This window comes from Pelophylax lessonae (genome assembly GCF_965119305.1).
Source record: "Pelophylax lessonae genome assembly, chromosome: 6".
Lineage (NCBI taxonomy): Eukaryota > Metazoa > Chordata > Amphibia > Anura > Ranidae > Pelophylax > Pelophylax lessonae.
In genome coordinates this window covers 310,653,779-310,680,053 of record NC_138773.1, presented here as the reverse complement: position 1 = coordinate 310,680,053, position 26,275 = coordinate 310,653,779, and the positions used below count along the sequence as shown (strand labels likewise).

At 42.9% G+C, this 26,275-nt stretch overlaps 1 protein-coding gene across 6 annotated transcripts in view; it reads left to right on the top strand.

The window, feature by feature from the left end:
- TNS1 (tensin 1) overlaps window positions 1-26,275 on the top strand; it is an 805,414-nt gene that overhangs the window by 699,689 nt on the left and 79,450 nt on the right. For all 6 annotated transcript variants that reach the window (XM_082260250.1, XM_082260249.1, XM_082260247.1 and 3 more), the window contains one exon: window positions 6,886-8,610. In XM_082260250.1, the coding sequence (XP_082116376.1) occupies window positions 6,886-8,610 (1,725 nt within the window). The remainder of the gene's footprint in view (window positions 1-6,885; window positions 8,611-26,275) is intronic.

Here is a 26,275-nt window from a genome sequence, read left to right as displayed (position 1 = left end):
AAATTTGTCTGTCGCATATAGTGTTCTGACCTGGCCATGATCTCTCCTGGTTGGATCTTCAAACATCATTGTGAAGGTGGTCTAGCCCAGAGGCGTAACTAGATTGATCAGGGCCCCGGTGCAAGAAATCATGAAAGGGCCTCCCCCCCCCCCGAAAAAGCATATTTTCGACACTTTTTTTTCCCCAATGTGTAACAAAGTAAAACACACATACAGGGGCGGACGTGCAGGGGTCGCCATGGCGACCGGGCCCCATGCTGCAGGGGGCCTGAGAGGGCCCCCTGTATGTATAGAGATTAATTACTGCACACTTCAGCTTAAAATCATTTAAAAGTCCTTAAAAGTCCATAAACTCAAATAGGCAATACCTTGAAGCACACTCACGTACATATATCCACACACACACACATACATACATACATACATACATACACGCACATACATACAGTACACACACATACATAGATGCACATATGCACACACATACATACACACACATACACATACATACACACACACATACATACACATACATATATAGATGCACATATGCACACACACACATACATGCATATAAATACATACATACAGAAAGCCTTTTGTAAAAGACGGCAGAGAGAGAGGACTGTTGTACCTTCCTGTAGCTTCCTGCCGGGTATTGCACTGTAGGGGGAGGCAGAGAGCACAGCACACACTCTGCTTTCACTTTGCTATGTGAGAGACCAGCTCCTTCAGTGCCGATTTATCGAGGAGCTCGGTCTCAGCTGCGCTTGCCGCTCCTCATCTCTACACAATAGCCTTTACAGTTCCTTTCTCACCAAGGCTTGTCCACCTTGATCTGTTTGCAGCTGTCCATAGACATCGTACTCTGGGCAGGAGCTATTCTGACTCTATTGGCCAAAGTTGTTCAACCTGTACAATTCCTTTTCTCTTGAGACCTCTCCGCCCTGATCTGTCCACAGCTGTCCATTGATATTGTATAGTGTTCTGTCTAGACCAGAATTTATCCTGATTGGATTGGTGATTGTATAGGTCAAGATTGTCCATGTTGTACAGTTACTTTCTCACCAAGACTTTTGTACATCCCATATAGTGTTCTGACTTGGCCAAGATCTCTCCTGGTTTAAAGTTCTAACATAATTGTCAAGGTGGTCTAACCTATTGTCAGGGGTGTTGTGGCAGAGCCTGACATGTAGAGGAATGTCTCACCGGGTATCTGGCAGGACACAGGTTCACCAGAGGCGCGGAGTCTATCTGTTAGCCGGTTTTCACCAGGGCCCCAGATGGTGGGGATGGACTTGGCTGCGTGCTAACACCAGATCGCGGTCCTCAGGATTCCCCGGTCGAGCCAGGAGCTGGTCCAGGACCAATGGCCGGTAAAAGGTAAGCAGATCAGGATGAGACAGAAGAATAGTCAAGACAAGTCACGGTCAGGGCGGGCAGCAGGTAATCGGAGTCCAGAGGCAAGCCGGGTCAGATGATCAGGAACAGCAGATAATATCAGGTACAGGGAACAGGAGAGCTGAAGATCACACAGCAAAGATTTAGTGTGATCACTGGCTTTAAATAGGACGCTTGGCGCCAAAGAGGATTGCATGCGCGAACGCGAGATAGCCGCAAACTATCTCAAGGTAGCCTCATCGTATGCGCATAGGCGTTCGCCAGTGCGCCTGCGCATGGTAGTGAATCCCTGACACCTATATAGTTCCTTTCTCACCAAGGCTTGTCAATCCTGATCTGTCTGCAGCTGTTCATAGGCATCATACAGTATAGTTTTCTGTCCTGGCCAGGATCTATCCTGATTGGTTTGGTAGTTGTATAAGCTAAAGCTGTGTATTTACTTTTTCAGCAAGACCTGTCCATCCCATACAGTATAGTTTTCTGACCTGGCCTTGATCTCTCCTTGTTGGATCTTCTAATCTAATACATCAGTATATTGTTATCTGTGTTTTATACTTTGTATCTATTCTATTGAAAACATTTGTGCAAGATTAGGGTTTAAACATATGAAACTAGAACCTTTCTGCTTCATAATATAAGACGGAGTCTGTGTTTTGTAGATAACTGGCTAATAATGCAAATAAATATCAGAAATGATGTAGGAGTTTCCTTTGCTCTACAACGCCTGCATACTGCAGATCTACTGATCGAATATATTTAACCTTCTCAGAGCTGAACCATTCTCTATGAAATACAGCCCTGAAGATGGGGGGAGGGGGCATTTCCCCCGAAACTTATTGGCTCCACTTGTACACTTTTATCTTCAATAAACAACTATAAAAATAATCAAGTGAGACATTTTTTCTGGACACTGAGTGCTCCTCTCCATTGACCCTAGTATTCCCCACAGTAACACCTCCATTGTCGTTATCAGAAAGGTAGCAGCCCTTGACCCCATCTATCACCTACCACCTAAAATTGGGATATAACCTATTTGGAACAATTCCCTCCACACAGTAATTTGCTGCTAGGGAGCCTCCAGTGACACCAAGTCAGTCTTCCACCAAAACGAGAAATCATGTATGGGATGTTTGCCCAGCCTCTACAGCTGACACATTTATAGACAGATATAACTTATATTCATTTTTAAAAGGATAATACAGACAAATAACACAAAATTGTCCAAGTAAAGTGCAAGAAAGAGAAAAAGAAAAATGAGATATACATCAGTACACAGTTTCCAGGGTTATGCCATATTCCAGTTATGACCGCCTACATTGTGGGGTTGTTACAGAAATCAAAGTAAGGCCTGGCCCTACCATGGGTCCCACTGGGTCCATTGGACCCAGGCAGCACATTGAGAGGGGCAGCAAATTGACTCCCAATAATTTTTTCCAGCAGTTTTGTTTGTCATCAGTTTGCGAAGCGTTACGGGAGGCATTTCCCCATCTCATACTGCCGCCCGTAGTGCAAACTGATGAGTATGAGGAGGCGGAGCGTCTCTTCCAGGGAACGTCCATCACGTATTTGTGGTTTGCGCAATGACGTCAGACACCAGTGCACTCCATCTCACGCAGGGCACGATGGATCCTCTAGGGGGCGGTGGGTGCGGCAAACACAGAAGTGACAGGAGGACTGAGGACAGACAGCAGGTGTTTGGTGGACCGGTCCGGTGGTGAGTTATGGAAGAAGATAACAGTATATATAATATTTTCAAGATTTTATATATAATGGATGTGGGGGCCTTTTGGTGGGCCTAATTTTTTTTTGAAGGGGGGGGGGCAACATTTCATTCTTGGACCCAGGCAGCACAATGTCTTGGGCCAGCCCTGACTGGAGTAATGGTATAAACTGTACGGTGCCAATATATAGTGCACCCAGAGATGTATAGTAACGAAGTAGAACTACTTAAGTACTGTACTTAAGTACCAAAATGCGGTATCTGTACTTTCCTAGAGTAGAATTTTTTTCTCCTACTTCTACTTTTACTTCACTACATTTTTTCGATGATTTCGATACTTCTACTCAAGTATTTTTTTTTTGTGCTGCATAATTACTCGTTACTTTTAAAAAAATTACCACTGCCAGAACAGTAGATGGTAGGTTGCATAAAGCTCAAAAAAATGTGTATAATGTCATTTGTAAATCAGCGCACACGAAAATAAAGGCTGGGTATAATAAAAGCTGCTATACCAAATCTTTCCAATAAAAAGAAAATATGAAACAAACAAATAAATGGTGCTACAGCACTTAAAGTGCATCAAGAAACTACTAACAAACACAGGTTAATCATTTAAATAAATCATTTGAAATAATAAAAACAATATGATGTTCAAACTTTTGACTTATTTCTTTAATAACTACATAACACAGTACTTGTACTTCTACTTTCAGTACTTGAGTAGAAATTTTTTTTCAAAACTACTGGTACTTTTTACTTTTAGTACTTAAGTAGCAAATTTTTTGAAAAAACTACTTGCAATACTTAAGTAAAAAAAATGTTGAATACTTTAGTACTTCTACTTAAGTAACTTTTTCTGCGAGCACTTCCACTTCTACTCAAGTAATTTTTTGATCGAGCACTTGTACTTTTACTCAAGTAGAAATTTTGAGTACTTTATACAAGTCTGAGTGCACCTGGGGAATGTATTCCAAACACTACCATATGGACATTGAACTTGGAAGGAAAGAGGATAAATAGGAATGGAAGGATGAAAAAAAAGAGGGCATTGAAGCTGTGATAGAGTAAAGGAATGAGAAGAAGAGAAAAGCATGTAGGCCTGGGATCATACAGGGAGTTCCTATGCAAGAGGCTGGGTTTGAGCTGGGGTTCAGGAGATCACCACTGCTGCACTTCCTCTGTATCCCTCTGTTTGGGACAAGAGCTTATGACCTACTGGTAACACAAAGGTCATTGGAGTGAGTTGAGCGCAGTGTTTTCCTGTGGGTGAAGGGTTTAAACCCCTGATGTGGATCTTTCCATTTCCTTCACTGACTGTGTGGAACTGAACTTACTCAATAAGGGACTTTTGGGCTTTACGATTATTGGTCTTTAAGACACTTTTACTATACTTCTCTTAGGAAAATCTTATATGTTTTAATATATTGCGCTGCACTGTGTTTAAAAATACATATTGCTATGGAATGGGAATGTAGGAAAAATAGGAAGTAGAGGGAAAAGGTCCATGATTATCATACATGACCAAAAAATAAATAAATAAAGTTATCCAACAAGGAGGTCAGTGAACAATAGGAGAGGAGGTGTCAAGGGAAGCACAATGGATCCATAGAGTTTAAAACTTAAAAGAATCAAAGTCCATTGCCTAAAGCAAACCCATATTTTGGATTTCAGGGTGGGAATTTGGGCAATGGGACAATGTTATTTTACTGAAAATGGCAACCTCCGTTCCCAATAGAGAAAAGTTGGCAACCCTGGTTCACATAGTCAATAGCATAGCACTTCAACTCCATCTTTCGAACATGTCATACTTCGTGTCCAGGCTAAACTCTTTTTTTTTTTTGTTTTGTATAGAGTAGAGATGGATAAGAAGTAGTGATCGACCAATATCGGATTTTCGTTGCCGATACCGATATTTTGGCCATTGCATATCGGTATCGGCCGATGTTTTCGTTCATTTAAAATTTTTTATTTTTAGCACTTGACAGGTACTGTTGTGGAGGGATCTGGGGGTCTAAAAGACCTCAAACCCCTCCTCTGCACTTAAAAGCATTCAAAACAGCCAAGTTTGGCTGTTTTGAATGCTGTCATTTTTTTTAATCCGGCGCCAAGTACCCGGAAGTGATGTCATGACATCACTTCCGGGTTTTTACATGGAGACCCGATCAGAGCCGAATGCGGCTTTGATCGGGTAGTCGTGCGGTGTCCAGCGGCCAGGAGGGCTGGTTACCCGGTGTTGTGCCGAAAGCAGGCACTCGGCTCTGATCGGAACTCCACCTCAGTCTCTAGCCATCTGCAATCCAGCTCCACCCAACCAGCTGAACTGAATTCTGCCCCTCCAGCCTTCTGCACTCCAGCCCCTCCCAGGAAAGACTACACTACTTTCTTTGAGTGCCTGGAGAAACTGGTCTGGGTCTCCCGGTGGGAAAGGAGACCCGGGCGAGCCGTGGAAGCCGGCGGGAGGGGTGGGGATGTCTCCTCCCGCTCCTTGTAATGACAGCCGAGCAGCTTCTCAGCCGCATCGGTTTTCATTACAAGAAAGCCAACCGTCGGCTATGGACGCCGATACCGGGGTGATGCCTCTAGCTGCAGGCATCACCCCGGTACAGGCACTTTCCGAAATATTGGCAATATTGGTAACCTCAGGGGCCGATTCCGATATATCGGGGAAAGTGCATATCGGCAATATTGGTAACCTCAGGGGCCGATTCCGATATATCGGGGAAAGTGCATATCGGCAATATTGGTAACCTCAGGGGCCGATTCCGATATATCGGGGAAAGTGCATATCGGCCCCCGATAATCGGTCGATCCCTAAAAAGAAGCCTTGTCAATTATACCAGACAGGAAGCGAGGTTAAATCTGCAACAGGGACACAGACCCTTGAAGATTTTTCATTCCCTCTCTAATGATAGTTGTAGAAACCCAACATGGGTTTTAGCCGCTCTATCCAAAATGGAAAAAGTTTAGGCTAAGCATATACTTAAAAACAAGTGTAAATAAAGCACTAGCTATGGCAAATGTTGAAGAATGAAATCTGGCTTTGCCATATAACTTTTTTTTTTTTTAAGCCTTATTGGTTTTAGATGCCTCTTGAGATTGGATAAGAAAGCTAATTTGGCAAGGCAAGGAATATGATGCAACCTTTAAAATTAGGAGGAAAAAAGAAGTCTCTCTTTTAGTTAGATATCGATATAGTCCAACGTTTGAATGTGTTTTTTTTCTTGTAAACAAGTTAACATTTCCAGTGAAGTTTAATTGAATATTGAAGAAGGAAATAACTTGCACCATTGGGACCTCTCTCCATAGATAACAGCGCATCGCTGCGTGAGTCAGAGTTCTGTTTGCGGAGATAGCTGATAATTGATCACCATATGTTTGTATACCGCGTTCCAAAACTCCATTATCGGCTGCATTAAAACAAGATGTTGTTGAAGTCACCAGCTAATATTGGGAGGCTAAAGTGCTTGGATCAGGGACAAGCTCCTGTGGGATTGGAGTGATGGCGTTTAAATTAAAAATGAAATTAGATTTACAACCTGATTTTTGTTTTGATGAAGCCTTTGTTCTGCAATAAGAATTGATATTTGAGCTGAAGCCTAGGCTCAGTGGTTTTCAGATAGGAGCCGTTTTGGCTCTCGCTGGATCCTATGGATATTATAATGGATTTTAAGTAAACCAAACTGTAGACCGATGTTAATGTGTCCCCATATGGAGTTTTATATTGCTAAAGTGATAATACAATTATTTTTTTTTTTTTTTTGCAGAAGTTGGACACACCCAAGGTCCTTTAGATGGAAGCTTGTATGCCAAAGTTAAGAAAAAAGACTCAACAAACGGGAGCACCAGCACAGTAAATGCCGGGGTCATCCCTCTATCTGCTGCCCCCAATCACATTGAACACACCTTGTCTGTGAGCAGCGACTCCGGCAATTCAACCGCTTCAACAAAAACAGACAAAACTGATGAACAAGTGGCTAATGCAGGCTCCAACCAAGGGTTGACACCTGAGGAAAAGAAAGAGCTTGAACGCCTTCTAAGTGGCTTTGGACTGGACACTGACGCACAGATGCATAACTTAAACTCGGGAACTTCAGTAGCCGGAGCTATGTTGCATGTGGTCCCAGCGCAGGTTCACGTCAATGGAGATAGCCTATCCCCACCAGTGGAAAGGGAGACCGATATTTTGGATGATGACTTGCCCAACCATGATGGACATAGTGTTGGCAGCTTGGGTACACTGTCATCCTTTGACGGTACTCCCAATGTAAGTGAGACCGGATATCAGGTGTCTTCTCCTATGAGTATGTCATTAACCAACGGCCCAACAACCATTAACGGCCTAGAGAAGCTCCAAAAGCATGGCTATCTTGGTAAGGAAACAATGATCAATGGTGTGTATCCATACAACAACCAGAACATCACAAAAAGTACAACTGTCCCACTGTCTCAAGATATGGGCAGTCAAATGAGGCCATCTGTATCTGCCCAGGACAGTCTGTCTTCTTACCAAGTCAGCCAGCCAGCAATGTCCAATTGGGCACAACCTCCGTCTGCAATGACACAAAAGCACTTATATTATTATGACCCCAATGGGATGTACCGGTCTCAGTCCTTCACTGCTGCAGAACCAGTAAAATACGAGCCCTACTCACAGTTGCCCCAAGCACCAGCCCGGAGCGTAAGCAGCAAGGAGGCTGTCCAGCGGGGTCTTAACTCTTGGCAACAGGGTGGAAGTCGCCCACCATCCCGTCAGCAGGATTCTGTAACCGAGAGTCAATATAGCAGCCCAAGTCCGCAACCAAGCACTTTTCAGACTGTTTCCCAAAGCCACAGTATCCCTGAATTCCCCAAAATGGCCTCCCAGAAGGAGATTGAGCAGTCGATTGAAGCACTTAATATGTTAATGTTGGACCTTGATCCATCCTTTTCGCAGATGCACAAGTCCCAGAGTGTCCCTGTTGCTCCAAGAGAGGACAGAATAATGCCAGTTACAGGGTCACACTCTGCCCAACCTGCTCTGGCAGCCTATAGCTATCAGTCCACTCCTCAGGTGGCACCTGAAAGACCAAGCAATTCGTATGCTGTCACACCACCTGGCACCCTCCCCACCACCTCATTTAGCCAGCCCCATACGCCTATTGAACAAGGTCCAAGAGCATATTTATCTGCAATGCATGAACCACCACGGTCCATGGAGGCAGCCAAACCTCTAAATGAATACCGAGAGCCCTACTCTGGATCTTATTCTCCATATGGTTATCAAACCCAACAACCTCAATCAACCTTGGTCAGAAGTTACAGCTATGGGACGCCCACTGGCACCTCTAATATCCCACCATTGTCTGTTTTTATGCAAAGCCCTCAGTCATCTGCTGTAACTTCCCCAGTCATTACTCCGGTCAATGCCCAACCCCAGCAACCTATCAGAGATGCCTCGGAGGAGGAGGAGCAATATAACCTGGAAGGACTTGTCGCTCAGAGAGTTGCAGGTAAGAATCATATCTTTGCTCTTGCACCAAATACTGCCAGAAAACAGAATCAAAAATTGTTTAACCAGCATGTGAACAATTAATACTGTCTACTTAGTTGACTTTTGATTTTTTCCAGGTAGCCATGTTTTATGATGAACCCATTGCGTTGATTAAGCTTTTTTTTTTTTTTTGCTAAATAATTTACTTAATGACTTAATCAAAAGACAGAATTATAATCTGTTACTATGTTTTTTGTGAACATTTTTTTTTATATCCAAGTACAAATTGTTTAGGAGTTGGTTGTGTTGACGATTGGTGGTGTTCAGTGCTAGGATGACCAAGATGTTAAGCCCTACTTGTCCTTACACAAACCCTCTCCATCATTCTGTAGTAACCGGGCCTCGTTTGTCATTTAAACATTGTTATGGTTACGGAGTGCCCAGGGTAAATATTTGCATGGTTGGTATACAAAATGTGGTCATTACAGGCCGTGTTTGGAATCCATTGACCACAGACAGAGTGTGGCCAACCTCACATTCCTCCCGGCTTGTTGCTGGACTCTCTTCCTCCTGGTGGAACACATGAGTCTACAGCTCAGTAAACTACATTTTTCACACATGTTTAGGGACCCTTCTGTACATAAAGGATAGCTGGCCTTATGCTACTAATAGATACAACACAGGAGGCATTTGGTGTTGGCTTTTCAGAGGGTGAAACAATTCTTCTTGAAATACTTTATATATTTTTGTTTGGGCAAATCTTCATGTATTACAAAAATTTTGTTCACAATTTATTATCTTTTATAGTTTTAATGTGCTAATTGAGCTTTAATGTGACTTATTAAAAGTCAACAAATACCTTTATTTAGAACAGTGGTCGCCAAAGTGTGGTCCACGGGTCGGATGTGGCCCTTTGCTTGCCTTTATCTGGCGCTTAGGCACCATTCCATCCTTTGACACCAATGCTGGGGCGCCATTCCATCCACTGACACCAATGATGGGGCACCATTCCATCCACTGACACCAATGATAGGGCACCATTCCATCCACTGACACCAATGATGGGGCACCATTCCATCCACTGACACCAATGATTGGGCACTATTCCTCCCACTGACACCAATGATTGGGCACTATTCCTCCCACTGACACCAATGATGGGGCACCATTCCATCCATTGACTCTAATGATGGGGCACCATTCTATCCACTAACACCAATACTGGGGTGCCATTCCTTCCACTAACACCAATGATGGGGCACCATTCCATCCACTGACACCAATGATGGGGCACCATTCCATCCACTGACTCCAATGATGGGGTGCCATTCCATCCACTAATACCAATGATGGGGCACCATTCCATCCACTGACACCAATGATGGGGCACCATTCCATCCACTGACACCAATGATGGGGCACCATTCCATCCACTGACACCAATGATGGGGCACCATTCCATCCACTGACACCAATAATGGGGCACCATTCCATCAACTTACACCAATGATGGGGCACCATTCCACCCAGTGACTCTAATGATGGGGCGCCATTCCATCCACTGACTCTAATGATGGGGCGCCATTCCATCCACTCACACCAATTAGAGCTGCACGATTAATGGTATGAAAATCGCGATCTCGATTCACCCCCCCTGACGATCTAAACCTGAGATATGCTCGATTCTTTGCATAGCTGCATAGCAGAGAGAACAGCTGTGGAAAAAAAAAAAGCCTCCTGGCAAACGCCTATCAGCATTAGTCTCCCAGTAACTATAAACAAAATGATTACATTGTATCTTTTCCTTCCCTCTGCCAGGGAGAAAGGACGGAAGTTTAACCTCTTAAAGACTAGACCTTATTCTGACACTTGTTGCTTGCAAGTTAAAATCATTTTTTTTTTTGCTAGAAAAGTACTTAGAACCCCCAAACATTTTATATATTTTTTTAGCAGAGACCCTACAGAATAAAATGGCGATTGTTGTAATATTTTATGTCACACTGTATTTGCGCTGCAGTCTTTCAAACGCAATTAATAGACTTTAATGAATAAAACAAAACGTAACAGTAAAGTTATCCCAATTTGTTTTGTTACACGTCGTGAGAGAATCGTGATCTTTATTCCAAGCTAAAAAATCGTGATTCTCATTTTGGCCAGAATCGTGCAGCTCTAACACCAATGATGGGGCACTATTCCTCCCACAGACACCAATAATGGGGACCATTCCTCCCACAGACACCATTAATGAGGCACCATTTCCCCAAGAAACACAAATGATGGGGACTATTCCTCCCTTGAATACCAACAATGGGGCATTATTCCTCCCACTAAAACCAAGGATGGGGCATTGGTTACTCCGAATGACGCTAGGGCATTTTTCAAATGCGCTGGGCAAAGTCTAGCCACCTTAAAGCCTGAAGGACAGTAAATTGGCCCTTTGTTTCGAGATTTTGGAGACCTCTTATGTAGAAGATTAATCACTGTTCATCGCATTTGATGACTATGTTAAACTTTGTTGAATTTCCTTTTTAAGAAAAACTCAGAGTTGTAGGTTTCATTCTAACCAGGAGCTTGTTGCATTCCTCATTGTGTATTATGCAGTCACCATTAGATTTTTATTTTAGTTCAACCACTGCATGGATTATTCAGTGAGGACGCTGTGGAAATCAGGATCACAAGTGTCTGAAGGACAGACTGTTCATGTTGCTTATACTGACCAATGTTGACCTTCTTCAATAAAAGGGAGCATAGGGTTGATTTCTTTAGGCAACAAGGCCAAGCCTTTCTTTATATATAAGGGTTTCTCAACCAGGGTTCCTCCGGAGGTTGCTAGGAGTTCCTTCAACAATGAGCAATTTCTGCCCCTCAGATAAGTTCCCACTGACACCATTGATCTTTTTAGCGATCTGTAAGGGGGTAATTCTTCCCAATGACCACAGTTGTAAGGAGCATTCTTCCCATTGCCCATCACACTAATGATTCATGAGATATTTCAAGGGTTCCTCTGTGTTGAAAAGGTTGAGAAAGGCTGCTTTAGATGTTCCGGTGTGAGGTCCAGCAGGTACCAACTGTGGTAAACATTTGGCCAGTTTGGTTGCCGGTCTTATTAGTGCTACTTATGTATCTGTTCCGATATCCATCCTCAGACATACTGTAAAAACTGGACAAACTTTATATTAATGTGTTGTAATGTATGCAAGTTTGAGAACAAAACATCATCTATCCCCTGTAGTCAGTGGAAGCCATTTTTTCTTAACCACTTACAGACTGCCCACCGTGTATTTACGTCAGTACTTTGATGTTAGATACCGGGGTTATGGCAGCAGATACAGTGCATTGCGAAAGTATTCGGCCTCCTTAAACTTTTCGACCTTTTGCCACATTTCAGGCTTCAAACATAAAGATAAAAAAATGTAATTTTTTGTGAAGAATCAACAAGTGGGACACAATCATGAAGTGGAACGAAATTTATTGAATATTTCAAACTTTTTTAACAAATAAAAAACTGAAAAATCGGGCGTGCAAAATTATTCAGCCCCTTTAAGTTAATACTTTGTAGCGCCACCTTTTGCTGCGATTACAGCTGTAAGTCGCTTGGGGTATGTCTCTATGAGTTTTGCACATCGAGAGACTGAAATTTTTGCCCATTCTTCCTTGCAAAACAGCTCGAGCTCAGTGAGGTTGGATGGAGAGCGTTTGTGAACAGCAGTTTTCTGTTCTTTTCACAGATTCTCGATTGGATTCAGGTCTGGACTTTGACTTGGCCATTCTAACACCTGGATATGTTTATTTGTGAACCATTCCATTGTAGATTTTTCTTTATGTATTGGATCATTGTCTTGTTGGAAGACAAATCTCCGTCCCAGTCTCAGGTCTTTTGCAGACTCCATCAGGTTTTCTTCCAGAATGGTCCTGTATTTGGCTCCATCCATCTTCCCATCAATTTTAACCATCTTCCCTGTCCCTGCTGAAGAAAAGCAGGCCCAAACCATGATGCTGCCACCACCATGTTTGACAGTGGGGATGGTGTGTTCAGGGTGATGAGCTGTGTTGCTTTTACGCCAAACATAACATTTTGCATTGTTGCCAAAAAGTTTGATTTTGGTTTCATCTGAGCAGAGCACCTTCTTCCACATGTTTGGTGTCTCCCAGGTGGCTTGTGGCAAACTTTAAACAACACTTTTTATGGATATCTTTAAGAAATGGCTTTCTTCTTGCCACTCTTCCATAAAGGCCAGATTTGTGTAGTATACGACTGATTATTGTCCTATGGACAGAGTCTCCCACCTCAGCTGTAGATCTCTGCAGTTCATCCAGAGTGATCATGGGCCTCTTGGCTGCATCTCTGATCAGTCTTCTCCTTGTATGAGCTGAAAGTTTAGAGGGACGGCCAGGTCTTCGTAGATTTGCAGTGGTCTGATACTCCTTCCATTTCAATATTATCGCTTGCACGCTGCTCCTTGGGATGTTTAAAGCTTGGGAAATCTTTTTGTATCCAAATCCGGCTTTAAACTTCTCCACAACAGTATCTCGGACCTGCCTGGTGTGTTCCTTGTTCTTCATGATGCTCTCTGCGCTTTAAACGGACCTCTGAGACTATCACAGTGCAGGTGCATTTATACGGAGACTTGATTACACACAGGTGGATTCTATTTATCATCATTAGTCATTTAGGTCAACATTGGAGAGATCCTCGCTGAACTTCTGGAGAGAGTTTGCTGCACTGAAAGTAGGGGCTGAATAATTTTGCACGCCCAATTTTTCAGTTTTTTATTTGTTAACAAAGTTTGAAATATCCAATAAATTTCGTTCCACTTCATGATTGTGTCCCACTTGTTGTTGATTCTTCACAAAAAATTACAGTTTTATATCTTTGTTTGAAGCCTAAAATGTGGCAAAAGGTCAAAAAGTTCAAAGGGGACGAATACTTTCGCAATGCACTGTAGCCCAGTCCAGAAGTGGTTAAAGTGTATCTAGAAAAAACGTTTTAGGGGGGTTTTAGATAGAGTTTGGAAGGATGAGAACACCTGACAGGTTTTACCATCATCTGAAGCTCCATTAGAGAGGTTTCTCATTACTTGCTGTCTCAGGAGCAACCTTTTCACTAGAGAGGAAAATCTCCATACACATAAGTACATCTTTTTTTTTTTTTAACCACTACCATACTTGGCCAATTCTGGCATTTCCTACATGTAAAAATCATTAGAAAATTACTTAGAACCCTCAAATATTATGTACATATATAAATATATTTTTTAGCAGAGACCCTAGAGAATAAAACGGCAATTGTTGCAATTTATGTCCCACAGTATTTGCAATTTTTCAAATGCAATTTTTTTGGAAAGAATACACTTTATTAAATAAAAAGAAAGAAATTTACCCAAATTTTTTTGCACAATGTAAAAGGATGGTACATGAGTAAATAGATACCTAACATGTCATACTTTTAAAATTGCACACACTCCTGGAATGGTGAAAAAACTTTGATACTTAAAAATCTACATAGGCTACGCTTTGAAATATGTGGGCGCAGCCTAGGTATGCCTTCGCTTCTGCGTGCGATCACAAGGGGATGGGGTCGCTTTAAAAAATGATAATATAATAATTAATTTTTTTTTATTTTTTTTTTTAAACGAGTCCCATTTATTTAATTGCAAAAAAGCTCCCTATTAACTGCATTGCGAAATCGCGTCCCATTGACTTCAAAGCAAAAGCGCCCCCTATTGACTGCAATGCAAAATCGCGTCCCATTGACTTCAATACAAAAACGCCCTTCTATTGACTGCAATGCAAATTTCCATCCCATTGACTTCAGTGCAAAAACGCTCTGCGTTCAGTTGACTTCAATGCAAAATCACGTCCTATTGACTTCAATGCAAAAATGCATCTCGTTGACTTCAATGCAAAATCGCGTCCTATTGGCTTCAATGCAAAGTCGCATCCCATTGACTTCAATGCAAAGTCACTTCCTATTGACTTCAATGCAAAATCACGTCCCTTTTACTTTAATACAGAACCCCCCCCCCATTGACTTCAATGCAAAAACGTGTCCTGTTAAATTCAATGCAAAACTGTGTCCCATTGACTTCAATGCAAAACATCACCTATTGACTGCAATGCAAAATTGTGTTCAGGTGACTTCAAAGCAAAATTATGTCCCGTTGACTTCATTGCAAAAATGCCCCCTATTGAATTCAATGCAAAATCGTATCATTGACTTCATTGCAAAGATGCCTCCGATTGACTGCAATGCAAAGTTGCGTCCTATTGACTGCAATGCAAAGTCATGTCCTATTGACTTCAATGCTAAAATGCGTCCCATTGACGTCAATGCAAAAATGTCCCCTATTGACTGCTATGCAAAATCGCTTCACATTGACCTCAATGCAGTCTCATTGACTTTAACCACTTAAGCCCTGGAGGATTTGGCTGCTAAACGACCAGGGGGTATTTTGCAATTCGGCACTGCGTGACTTTAACGGACAATTGCGCGGTCGTGCGACGCTGTACCTAAACTAATTTGGCATCCTTTTTTTCCCACAAACAGAGCTTTCTTTTGGCGGTATTTGATCACCTGCGCGATTTTTTGATCACGCGCTATAAACAAAAAAAGAGCGTAAATTTTGCAAAAATAACAATATTTTTCACTTTTTTTTATATGAAATTCCCCCCAAAAAAAATGTAAAAATCAAAATTTTTTAACATTTTCGGCCAATTTGTTTTATGCTACCTATGTTTGGTAAAAAAAAATCGCAAAAAGCGTATTTTGATTGGTTTGCGCAAAAGTTATTGCGTTTACTAACTAAGGGAAAGATTTTTGTCATTTTTGTTGTTTTTTTTTTTTAACGCGTAATGGCGGCGATCTGCGATTTTTTTTGCGGTACTGCGACATTGCGGCGGACAGATCGGACCCTTGACTGACATTTTTGACACTTTTGGGGTTACCAGTGACATTTCTACAGTAATCAGTGCTATATATATGCACTGTTACTGTAAAAATACACTGGTAGTGAAGGGGTTAACTTTATTTGAGAGGGAGGGGCTGTGTGTGTCCCTAGGGGCGTGATTCTAACTGTGATTGGCTGTGGCTTCAGCTGTATGCAGAGTGATCAACGGATCTACATAGTAGATCCGTATGATCATCTCTCATACAGAGGGGAGAATGACAGGCAGCTTGTTTACACAAGTCGCCTGACTTTCTCCCTCTCCACTGCCGATCGCAGAGTGGCCGCCGGTCACACGCGCGGGGGGGGGTCCGTGACCACGCGGGACCGGGAGCGCGCCTCCGGCGGCGCGCGCTAGCTTTCTAGACCCTCACAAGCTAGTGACGTAGCCCTACGTCACTTTGCCTGTGAGGGGCTGACCGCCGCCGTAGATAGTCGTGCGGCGGTCGGCAAGTGGTTAATGCAAAAACATCACCTATTGACTGCAATGCAAATTAGCATCCCATTGACTTCAATGCAAAAAATGCCCCCTATTGACTGCAATGCAAAATTGCGTTTAGGTGACTTCAATGCAAAATCGTGTCATTGACTTCATTGCAAAGACGCCCCCTATTGACTGCAATGGAAAGTTGTATCCCATTGACTTCATTGCAGAAACGCCCCCTATTGACTGCAATGCAAAATCGCGTCCCATTGACTTCAATGCTAAAACACGTGCCATTGACTTCAATGCTAAAACACGTGCCATTGACTTCAATGCTAAAACATGTGCCATTGACTTCAATGCTAAAACACGTCCCGTTGACATCAATGCTAAAACGTCCCCGATTGACTGCAATGCAAAATTGCGTCCAATTGACTTCAATGAAAAAAGCCAGCCACATAATTTAAACACTTTTGTTTAAAAAAAAAAAAAGTTAATCCTTAATTTTCGGTTTCGGCACCAGAATTTTTATTTCTGTGCACCACTAATATTGATCATTTTATGGTGCCCTTTGGCATGTGACGCCCCCTATAGCTGATACGTTGATAACGGCTGTTGTAGTCTCTCTATCACATTATTAATGTACAGTTTCCTTCCTCCTATATTCCCAGTACAGTGCAGACTTGATGGCCCCCGTGACTTTTTGCATGACAAGCACACCCAGCAGGGGACAAAACGGCGGTGGCAGCGACCAATTTAGTTGTGTACAGCAATGGCGTCCTTACTGTACGAGTCCCGTCATCCGGCATGTGTGGAATCCAGTGGGTCAGCAGCAGTTTTTAGTCTCTGCAGAGCGAGGGGGCTGCATTTTTCCCTCTGTATTTAGCTGTGGGCCGCATGCTTTCTGTGCTAGGAAGCTGAGCGGATATATATATGTCCACCCAAAATGAAACTCTGAAATCGGATACGGCGGTGTCAGTTACAGGACGGCAAATATAACCGACTAACGCGGTCCTTAGATTTATGTGTAAAGGACAAATAAACCCAGAAATACAAGATGTTCTTGCAGAAAAGACCCACCAGTGCCATCCTTAAATATGTGGGTAGAACTTTGTATACAAAGGACTGAAATGAAGTTCTACCCACATATTTAAGGATGGCACTGGTGGGTCTTTCCTGCAAGAACATCTTGTATTTCTGGGTTTATTTGTCCTTTACACATTTGGTTGTAAACCTTTACATACACCATATTACCAAAAGTATTGGGACGCCGGCCTTTACACACACACATGGACTTTAATGGCATCCCAGTCTTAGTCCGTAGGGTTCAATATTGAGTTGCCCCACCCTTTGCAGCTATAACAGCTTCAACTCTTCTGGGAAGGCTGTCCACAAGGTTTAGGAGTGTCTATGGGAATGTTTGACCATTCTTCCAGAAGCGCATTTGTGAGGCCAGGCACTGATGTTGGATGAGAAGGCCTGACTCACAATCTCTGCTCTAATTCATCCCAAAGCTGTTATATCGGGTTGAGGTCAGGACTCTGTGCAGGCCGGTTAAGTTCCTCCACCCCAAACTCACTCATCCATGTCTTTATGGACCTTGCTTTGTGTACTGGTGTGCAGTCATGATGGAACAGGAAGGGGCCGTCCCCAAACTGTTCCCACAAAGTTGGGAGCATGAAATTGTCCAAAATATCTTGGTATGCCGACGCCTTAAGACTTTGGGATGAATAGATGAGCATGTTTGGGATGGAGGAACTTGACTGACCTTAACTCTGATCGAATTCATCCCAAAGGTGTTCTATCAGGTTGAGGTCAGGACTCTGTGCAGGCCAGTCAAGTTCCTCCACCCCAAACTCCTCGCTCATCCGTGTCTTTATGGACCTTGCTTTGGGCGCTGGTCCAAATCATTTGGTGGAGGGGGGATTATGGTGAATCCCAACCATGACACCACCTGCCTGGAGTTTGCATGTTCTCCCTGTGCCTGCGTGGGTTTCCTCCCACACTCCAAAGACATACTGGTAGGTTGTGAGCCCTGTGAGTTAGGGACCTTAGATTGTAAGCTCCTTGAGAGTAGGGACTGATGTGAATGTACAATGTATATGTAAAGCGCTGCGTAAACTGACAGCGCTATATAAGTACCTGAAATAAATAATCCCAAAGGGTTTAGGTCAGGACTCTGTGCAGGCCAGTCAAGTTCCACCACCACAAACTCGCTCATCCATGTCTTTATGGACCTTGCTTTGTGCACTGGTCCAAATCATTTGGTGGAGGGGGGATTATGGTGTGGGGTTGTTTTTCAGGATTTGGGCTTGGCCCCTTAGTTCCAGTGAAGGGAACTCTTAAGGCGTCAGCATACCAAGACATTTTGGACAATTTCATGCTCCCAACTTTGTGGGAACAGTTTGGAGGTGGCCCCTTCCTGTTCCAACATGACTGTGCACCAGTGCACAAAAGCATTTATTTACTGACAGAAACGAAGAAAAACTTTTTTATTTCAAAGTTTTCGGCCTTTTTTCGTTCTTTTAGCAAAAAAAAAAGAACAAAAACAAACAAAAAAAACCCAGCGGTGATTAAATACCACCAAAAGATGTTTGTGTTAAAAAAAAATGATAAAAATTTTATTTGGGGACAGTGCTGAATGACTTGTCCCGTGATTTTGGACCGCAAAATCGCATTACAAGTCGTTTTCCATTATTTTCAATGAGCCCCATTCATATCAGTGCGTTTTGAAGTCGCACCAACTGCAAAGTAGTTCCTGCACTACTTTGCCACGATTTTAATGCATTTTGAGGTATATAGCCATAGCCATTGCTTTCAAAATCGCATCGTAAAATCGCGTCGCATAAGTGTGAAGGGGGCCTAAATGTCATCCAAAGTGTGACAGCACTGAATGCTGAAAATTGACCTGGGCAGGAAGGGGGTGATAGTGCCCGGTATTAAAGCAGTTAAAAAAAAAAAAAAAATGGATAGAGTTACACTCTGAGTAATCCCTAACTGTAGTTGGAGCCATTTTCCAAATTCCAGATGACACATCCAGAAATCGAGTGCATGACTAATTCATTCATTTTGTCACTGGATGTTTTTAGAACTCTGAAGTCACTTCCACCCATGGAATTATAAACTACTGATAAACTTGTCAACAGCAATGACAGCATTAACCACTTTACCACCGGAGGATTTTGCTGTCTTACGTCCAGGCCACTTTTTGCGATTCGGCACTGTGCGACTTTAACTGACAATTGCGCGGTCGTGCAACGCCGTACCCAAACGAAACGTACGTCCTTTTTTTCCCACAAACAGAGCTTTCTTTTGGTGGTATTTGATCACCTATGCGATTTTTACTTTTTGCGCTACAAACAAAAAAAGAGCGACAATTTTGAAAAAATAACAATATTTTTAACATTTTTTTATATGAAATTCCCCCCCAAACAAAATGTAAAAATCAAAATGTTTTTATCATTTTAGGCCAATTTGTTTTCTGCTACCTATTTTTGGTAAAAAAAATCACAATAAGCGTATTTTGATTGGTTTGCGCAAAAGTTATTGCGTTTAGTAACTAAGGGAAAGATTTCTGTCATTTTTGGTGTTTTTTTTTTTTAATGAGTAATGGCGGCGATCTGCGATTTTTTTTTTTTTTTTTTTTTTTTTTTTTTTGCGGGACTGCGACATTGCGGCGGAAAGATCGGACCCTTGACTGACATTATGACACTTTTGGGGGGACCAGTGACATTTCTACGGTAATCAGTGCTATACATATGCACTGTTACTGTAAAAATTACACTGGCAGGGAAGGGGTTAATTTTTATTGGTGATCAAGGGGTTAATGTATGCCTGGTGCTTACTAACGTGTGTGGGGGGAGGGGACTGAGTGACACAGGGACAGATCGCAGGTTCTGCAATCTGACCCTGCCTGTCACTTAGGAGATCCGCCCGCTTTGTTTACACAAGCGGGCGGATCTCCAGACTCGATTCCCCGACGATCGGGGAAGAGCGGCGGTGATCACCGCCGCTCCTCTCCTGGCCCGACTCCCGCTGTGACTGAATACAGCGGGAGCGAGCCTCCAGTGGCGCCGAGAGAGGGGAATGTCTGGTGACGTAGGTCTACGTCGTCAGACGTTATCGAGCCACTTTGCCGCAGTAGCAGCTCAGTGAGCAGCGGTAAAGTGGTTAAAGAGTAAAGTGCTGGATCAAAAGTAGGACATGTATATGTTTCATATGTAGAGGCTCTGGAGGGGGGGGGGGGGTCTCTAGAGTGATCAGGAATGTGAAAAAGGATGAGCGTGCCACAGACTCACTAAATCTTTATTGTTAAAAGAGAAATTCAGCAGGTTTCGGGGGTCAGTACTTCCCCTTCTTCAGGGTTTAGATGTTGGTAGTCCGACCGGTGACCCACACAAACACTTCCCTATGTTAATTTGGGTTATCCATCTTCCAGTTTGTTGTCCAGTATTCTCATTTACTGCCAACATCTAATCCCCAATAAAGGGTGACGTATTGATCCCCTGAAACCCATTGGCGCTTTCCCTTTTATTCTCTCATCCTGCCCAATAATATTTTCTGGACTTATATCTGTAGCACTTCCATCCTTTTTCGGATTCCTTATGGCAATTTGGGTTACTTATCCTGGTGAGGGCCTTCAGGAAGGAAAGTCCTAATTTGTGCTGCAGTAGCAAGCCTCTGAGGGAATGCCTAAACATCACTAGGTGTTAGCTTTGTGGGGCTTTAGCAAGTTTTCATAGGTGACAGGTGTACTTCAAAGCCGCCTTCCCTGCCGCCGGAGAGTGCTGAGCCTCGATCCTAATGGAAGTGCTGGCTGCAGCTTTCCAAAAGCTTTTAGCAAGCTTTACAGCTGCTTGAATTTTTAAACTTGTGCTTAAAATATCTGAGCAATCTCCCACAGCTATCTCTGTTTTGCTGCAATAACTTACAGCTGATTACATCCATGGACAATAGCAAATGCAGATAGATGTGATTATCCATAAAGTAATGAGTAGGATGAGTATTTCTGTATTGAACCTGTATTAAAATAATGCAGAGACAGTTCACAAATAACCCGGTGGGAAGGCCGACCAACCGGGAACACTCACAGTTCCAACGGCATGGATTCAGCCAACTGACACCGGCTGTAGAGGGGGGTAGAATGCGGCCTGGCCATGTTGTGCCCACACAGGTTCCTGATGAGAACCCTAAACTTTCCCTTCTCATCAGGAACCTATCTGTGATGCTAATTCTGTCCTTGCCAGGTGGGGTCCCTACTCTATTAACTCGCAAAATGCAAACCAAACCTGGGAGCCAGGGCCTTAAAAATGCTCCGCCTGACCCAAGATGGCGGCTAGTTTCACATGAGGTTGCAGTATCCAATGGAATAGCTTCCCCAGTGACCCACGAAACCATAGAGCAGGGTTTCTGAACTTTGTCCCTCCAGTTGTTCAGGAACTATGATTATCATCATGCCTAGTCATGTCTGTGAATGTTAGAGTTTTACAATGCCTCATGGGATGTGTAGTTCTGCAACAGCTGGAGGGCCGTAGTTATGAGATCCCTGCCATGGAAGAACCAGGTTCCTCTTGATTTCCTCTCCAACGGCTCTGGAAGAGCACCACCTGCAGTGGCTAGAGTAGACTGCATCTGCCTACAAGCTGTAGAGTTTCCACTTTAGCTTGATACAATACTGTCTGCACAGCCCCGGTCCAATGCTGTACTATTCCCATCAGTAGTAGCTAGCTTCAAACGCTACAAAAAAAGTCAAATGCTACTAAATGTACAAAATACAAACTTTTCACTGACTGTAATTTTTTTTTTTTTTGCAAGAAAAAAAAAGTGATAATGAGTTCAGTTTTTCTGCTACAATATCTTTGCTACACAACTCCGAACTTAACCACTTGCTGACCGCCCGCCGCATATATACAGCGGCAGGCTGGCTCAGCTGCATCATTCACTGTACCTGTATGCTGAACCGCGGGAGCGCTCCCGCCCCCACTAGGCAGCGGGGATGTCGATCCACGGGGCCGGCGGCCGCGATTGCTCCCCGCTGAGAGAAGGACGGTCGGCTGTTGTAAACACAGCCGACCGTTCTTCTCCCTGGAATGATCACAGAGCACCTGTGATCCCTCTATATATGAACACAGGTCTCTATGATCATTTCACATGTCCCTCCCTCCACAGTTAGAAATCACTCCCCTAGGCTCACACTTACCCCTTTAACCACTTAAGCCCCGGAGGATTTGGCTGCTAAACGACCAGGGGGTATTTTGCGATTCGGCACTGCGTGACTTTAACGGACAATTGCGCGGTCGTGCGACGCTGTACCTAAACAAATTTGACGTCCTTTTTTTCCCACAAACAGAGCTTTCTTTTGGTGGTATTTGATCACCTGTGCGCTTTTTACTTTTTGCGCTATAAACAAAAAAAGAGCGTAAATTTTGCAAAAATAACAATATTTTTCACATTTTTTTATATGAAATTCCCCCCAAAAAAAATGTAAAAATCAAAATTTTTTAACATTTTCGGCCAATTTGTTTTATGCTACCTATGTTTGGTAAAAAAAAGCGTATTTTTATTGGTTTGCGCAAAAGGTTAACCTCTTCCCTGCCAGTGTCATTATTACAGTAGCCGTGCATATTTTTAGCACTGATTACTGTAGTAATGTCACTGGTCCTCCCAAAAGCGTCAAAAATGTCAGTTAGGGGTCCGATCTGTCCGCCGCAATGTCGCAGTCCAGCAAAAAATCGTTGATCGCCGCCATTACTAGTAAAAAAAAGAAAATAAATACAAATGACATAAATCTTTCTCCTAGTTTGTAGACGCGATACCTTTTGCGCAAACCAATCAAAATACACTTATTGGGATTTTTTTTTTTTTACCAAAGAAATTGTAGCAGAATACAAATTGGCCTAGAAGGATGAAAAAATTGATTTTTAATTTTTTTTTTTTTTTTTTTTAGGGAATAATTTATAGCAGAATGGGAAAAATATTGTTTTTTTTTTCTTTCAGAATTGTCGCTCATTTTTTTTGTTTATAGCGCAAAAAATAAAATTTGCACAGGTGATCAAATACCACCAAAAGAAATCTCTATTTGTGGGGGGAAAAGAACTGAATACAAATTGGCCTAAAAGGGTGAAAAAAATAGATTTTTTTTCATTTTTTTTTTTTTTTTGGGGGGGGAATATTTTACAGCAGAATGTGAAAAATATATATTTTTTTTCTTTCAGAAGTGTCGCTCATTTTTTTTGTTTATAGCGCAAAAAATAAAAATCGCACAGGTGATCAAATACCACCAAAAGAAAGCTCTGTTTGTGGGGAAAAAAAGGACATCCATTTTATTAGGGTGCAGCATCGCACGACCGCCAGTTAAAGTAACGCAGTGCCAAATCGCAAAAAAATTACTTGGTCATTAAAGCGGAGTTCCGGCCTCAAATACCTTTTTTAAGTAAAAATACCCCTATAATACTAATCCATCGCTCTTTACAGAACCGCTATTCTCATACTTACAAGGTGTACAGTATTGGATTTTAGTCAAAATCTTACTTTTAAAAATGATGTCTGGGCGCGGCCATCTTAGATGTGGGCATCTGAAGCTGCAGTGTAATCTGCTGTGTTCTTCCTGATTCCAGGGAGTGTTCTGGGAGTTCTTCCTAATTCCAGCCTCCTGGGTGTGATGACAAACAGCTCCCAGGATGCAATGCAAAGGCGGAAGTGATGTTGGTGGCCGTGGCCACAGAGGGGGGGGGAGAAGAAGGAAGTACAATCAAAAATGCCCTGAAAATAAGGTAAGGGACCCCCGAAAAAAATTGCAAATGCCCAATTGTTGATTAGCATAGCGAGCCCTCCAGGAATCACTAAAGTTGCAAATTAGGCCGGAACTCCGCTTTAACCACTTGCCGACTGCCTAAAGACAATTTGCCTCGGCGGTCAGCCCCTCACAGGCAAAGTGACGTAGTACTACGTCGCTAGCCTGTGAGGCTCTAGGGAGCGAACGCGCACCGCTGGAGGCGCGCTCCCGCTCGCTCAAGGACCCCCCCGCGCGTGTGAGCGGCGGACCCGATGTCCGCCGGTCACTCGCAATCGTCGGTTACACCGGGAGAAAGGCAGGCGGCTAATGTAAACAAAGCCGCCTGTCATTCTCCCCTGTGTAACAGCAGAGATCATACGGTCCTGCTATGTAGGACCGTAGATCTCTGCTGTTACATCACACAGCCACAACAGTTAGCACGCCCCTAGGGACACACTTAACCCCCCCTTCTCCAATAAAGTTAACCCCTTCCCTGCCAGTGTCATTTTTACTGTAACAGTGCATATGTATAGCAGTGATTACTGTAGTAATGTCACTGGTAACCCCAAAAGTGTCAAAAATGTCAGTCAAGGGTCCGATCTGTCCGCCACAGTGCGCAGTCCCGCAAAAAAAATCGCAGATCGCCGCCATTACTCGTTAAAAAAAAAAAAACAATAAAAATCTTTCCCTTAGTTAGTAAACGCAATAACTTTTGCGCAAACCAATTAAAATACGCTTTTTGCGATTTTTTTTTTTTTTTTTTTTTTTTTTTTTTTTTTTTTTTTTTACCAAACTTATGTAGCAGAAAACAAATTGGCCTAAAATATAAAAAAATTTTGATTTTTACATTTTTTTGGGGAATTTCATATAAAAAAAGTGAAAAATATTGTTATTTTTGCAAAATTGTTGCTCTTTTTTTTTTTATAGCGCATGATCAAAAAATCGCACAGGTGATCAAATACCACCAAAAGAAAGCTCTGTTTGTGGGGAAAAAAGGACATCAATTTCATTTGGGTACAGCGTCGCACGACCGCGCAATTGTCCGTTAAAGTCGCGCAGTGCCGAATCGCAAAATAGGCCCTGGTCAGGAAGGGGGTAAAATTTTCCAGGGCTTAAGTGGTTAAGGGGGCAAAACCTTCCGAACCAGAAGTGGTTAATGAGTACTTTGACTTTCTGATTGGACAGCCAGCTGTTTAGCGCAGTGCGTTATTCTTAGCAAGTTCTGCTTTTAGTTCTTTGCTTTCCAGATCGTACTTCAGCAACGACTCACAATTCATCAGTACAAGCTTCCCCCCCCCCCCCCCCATTGGTTTGGGGTTGAGGCTTGACCGCTGTTAGGTCTATGTCTATGGCCTAGGTTATTAGGGGAGAGATTTGTTGTACATATTGCGGTTTCTTAGAGGGGGGATTTGAGGGCACCGACCTCACCTAACTTTACTTGGTCACTTTTCTGAGGAATTCCAGCAGAATGTCTCCATTCATCCCAGCAGTGAGATCTCCTTCCTTTATATGGCCATTCTCTGCTCACTCTTCTGTTGGAACAAATACCTTGTTGTGGCGGGGGTGGATTCCTGAGCAATGTGCATCTCCTGTGGGCATTTAGGAAACGGAGAATGCCAGCTTCAATGCGGCTTGGAGAGGCCGCGACTAAAGGCGCCTATTAACCTCAAGGTTAAAATGTTTCAATCATGTCAGCCTGCGGTCTTTAAATACAAGGACGACCAGACTCCAGTTTAGGGGGTACACCACACGCTTCCAGCTTTACAAACCATAGAAGAGATGAGCAATTGGATTTGTGTAAGTGTCGGTTCACATTGGTGCGATGCGGGAACCCTGCAAATCCACTGCGGGTTCCCGCATCGCACCCGACTCAGACAGTTTACACTGCCATATGCGCATCGCTGGGGGTGTCAACACCCCCCAGATTAGTTTACATATCACATTGTGAACTGTCAATTCGGACAGTAATCTGATAGCATAGGTGTGCACGTCCATACGATCCGATTCTGGTGCGGACCCAAAAAAAAGGGTCCTGCCCGACTTTGGTCCGAATGCAATGCAAATTCAGCTATACAATCTGCATGGCTGAATTCGCATCACACAGACATCGCATGTGATTTGCAGAGCAGTGCGCTCCGATTTACATGCGATGTCTTGCATCGCTATAGTGTGAACCGGCACTTAAGGACCTATCCAATAAAACCAGCGCCAATGGCTAGATAACAGAATAAAGTGTATAGTATTTACAGAGCCTTGAAAAAGTATTCATACCTCTTGAAATTTTCCACATTTTGTCATGTTACAACCAAAAACATAAATGTGGGATTTTATATGATAGACCGACACTAAGTGAAAGAAAAATTATTAAATGGTTTTCAATTTTTTTTTTACAAATAAATACCATATTTTCCGGCGTATAAGATGATCCCCCTAATTTTTAAGATAAATAAAAGATATAGGTTTTGGGCTATACTCGCCGTATAAGACTACCCCACTACCGAAGCAAGGGAACACCATTGAAAAACATAAAATTTCTCAGATC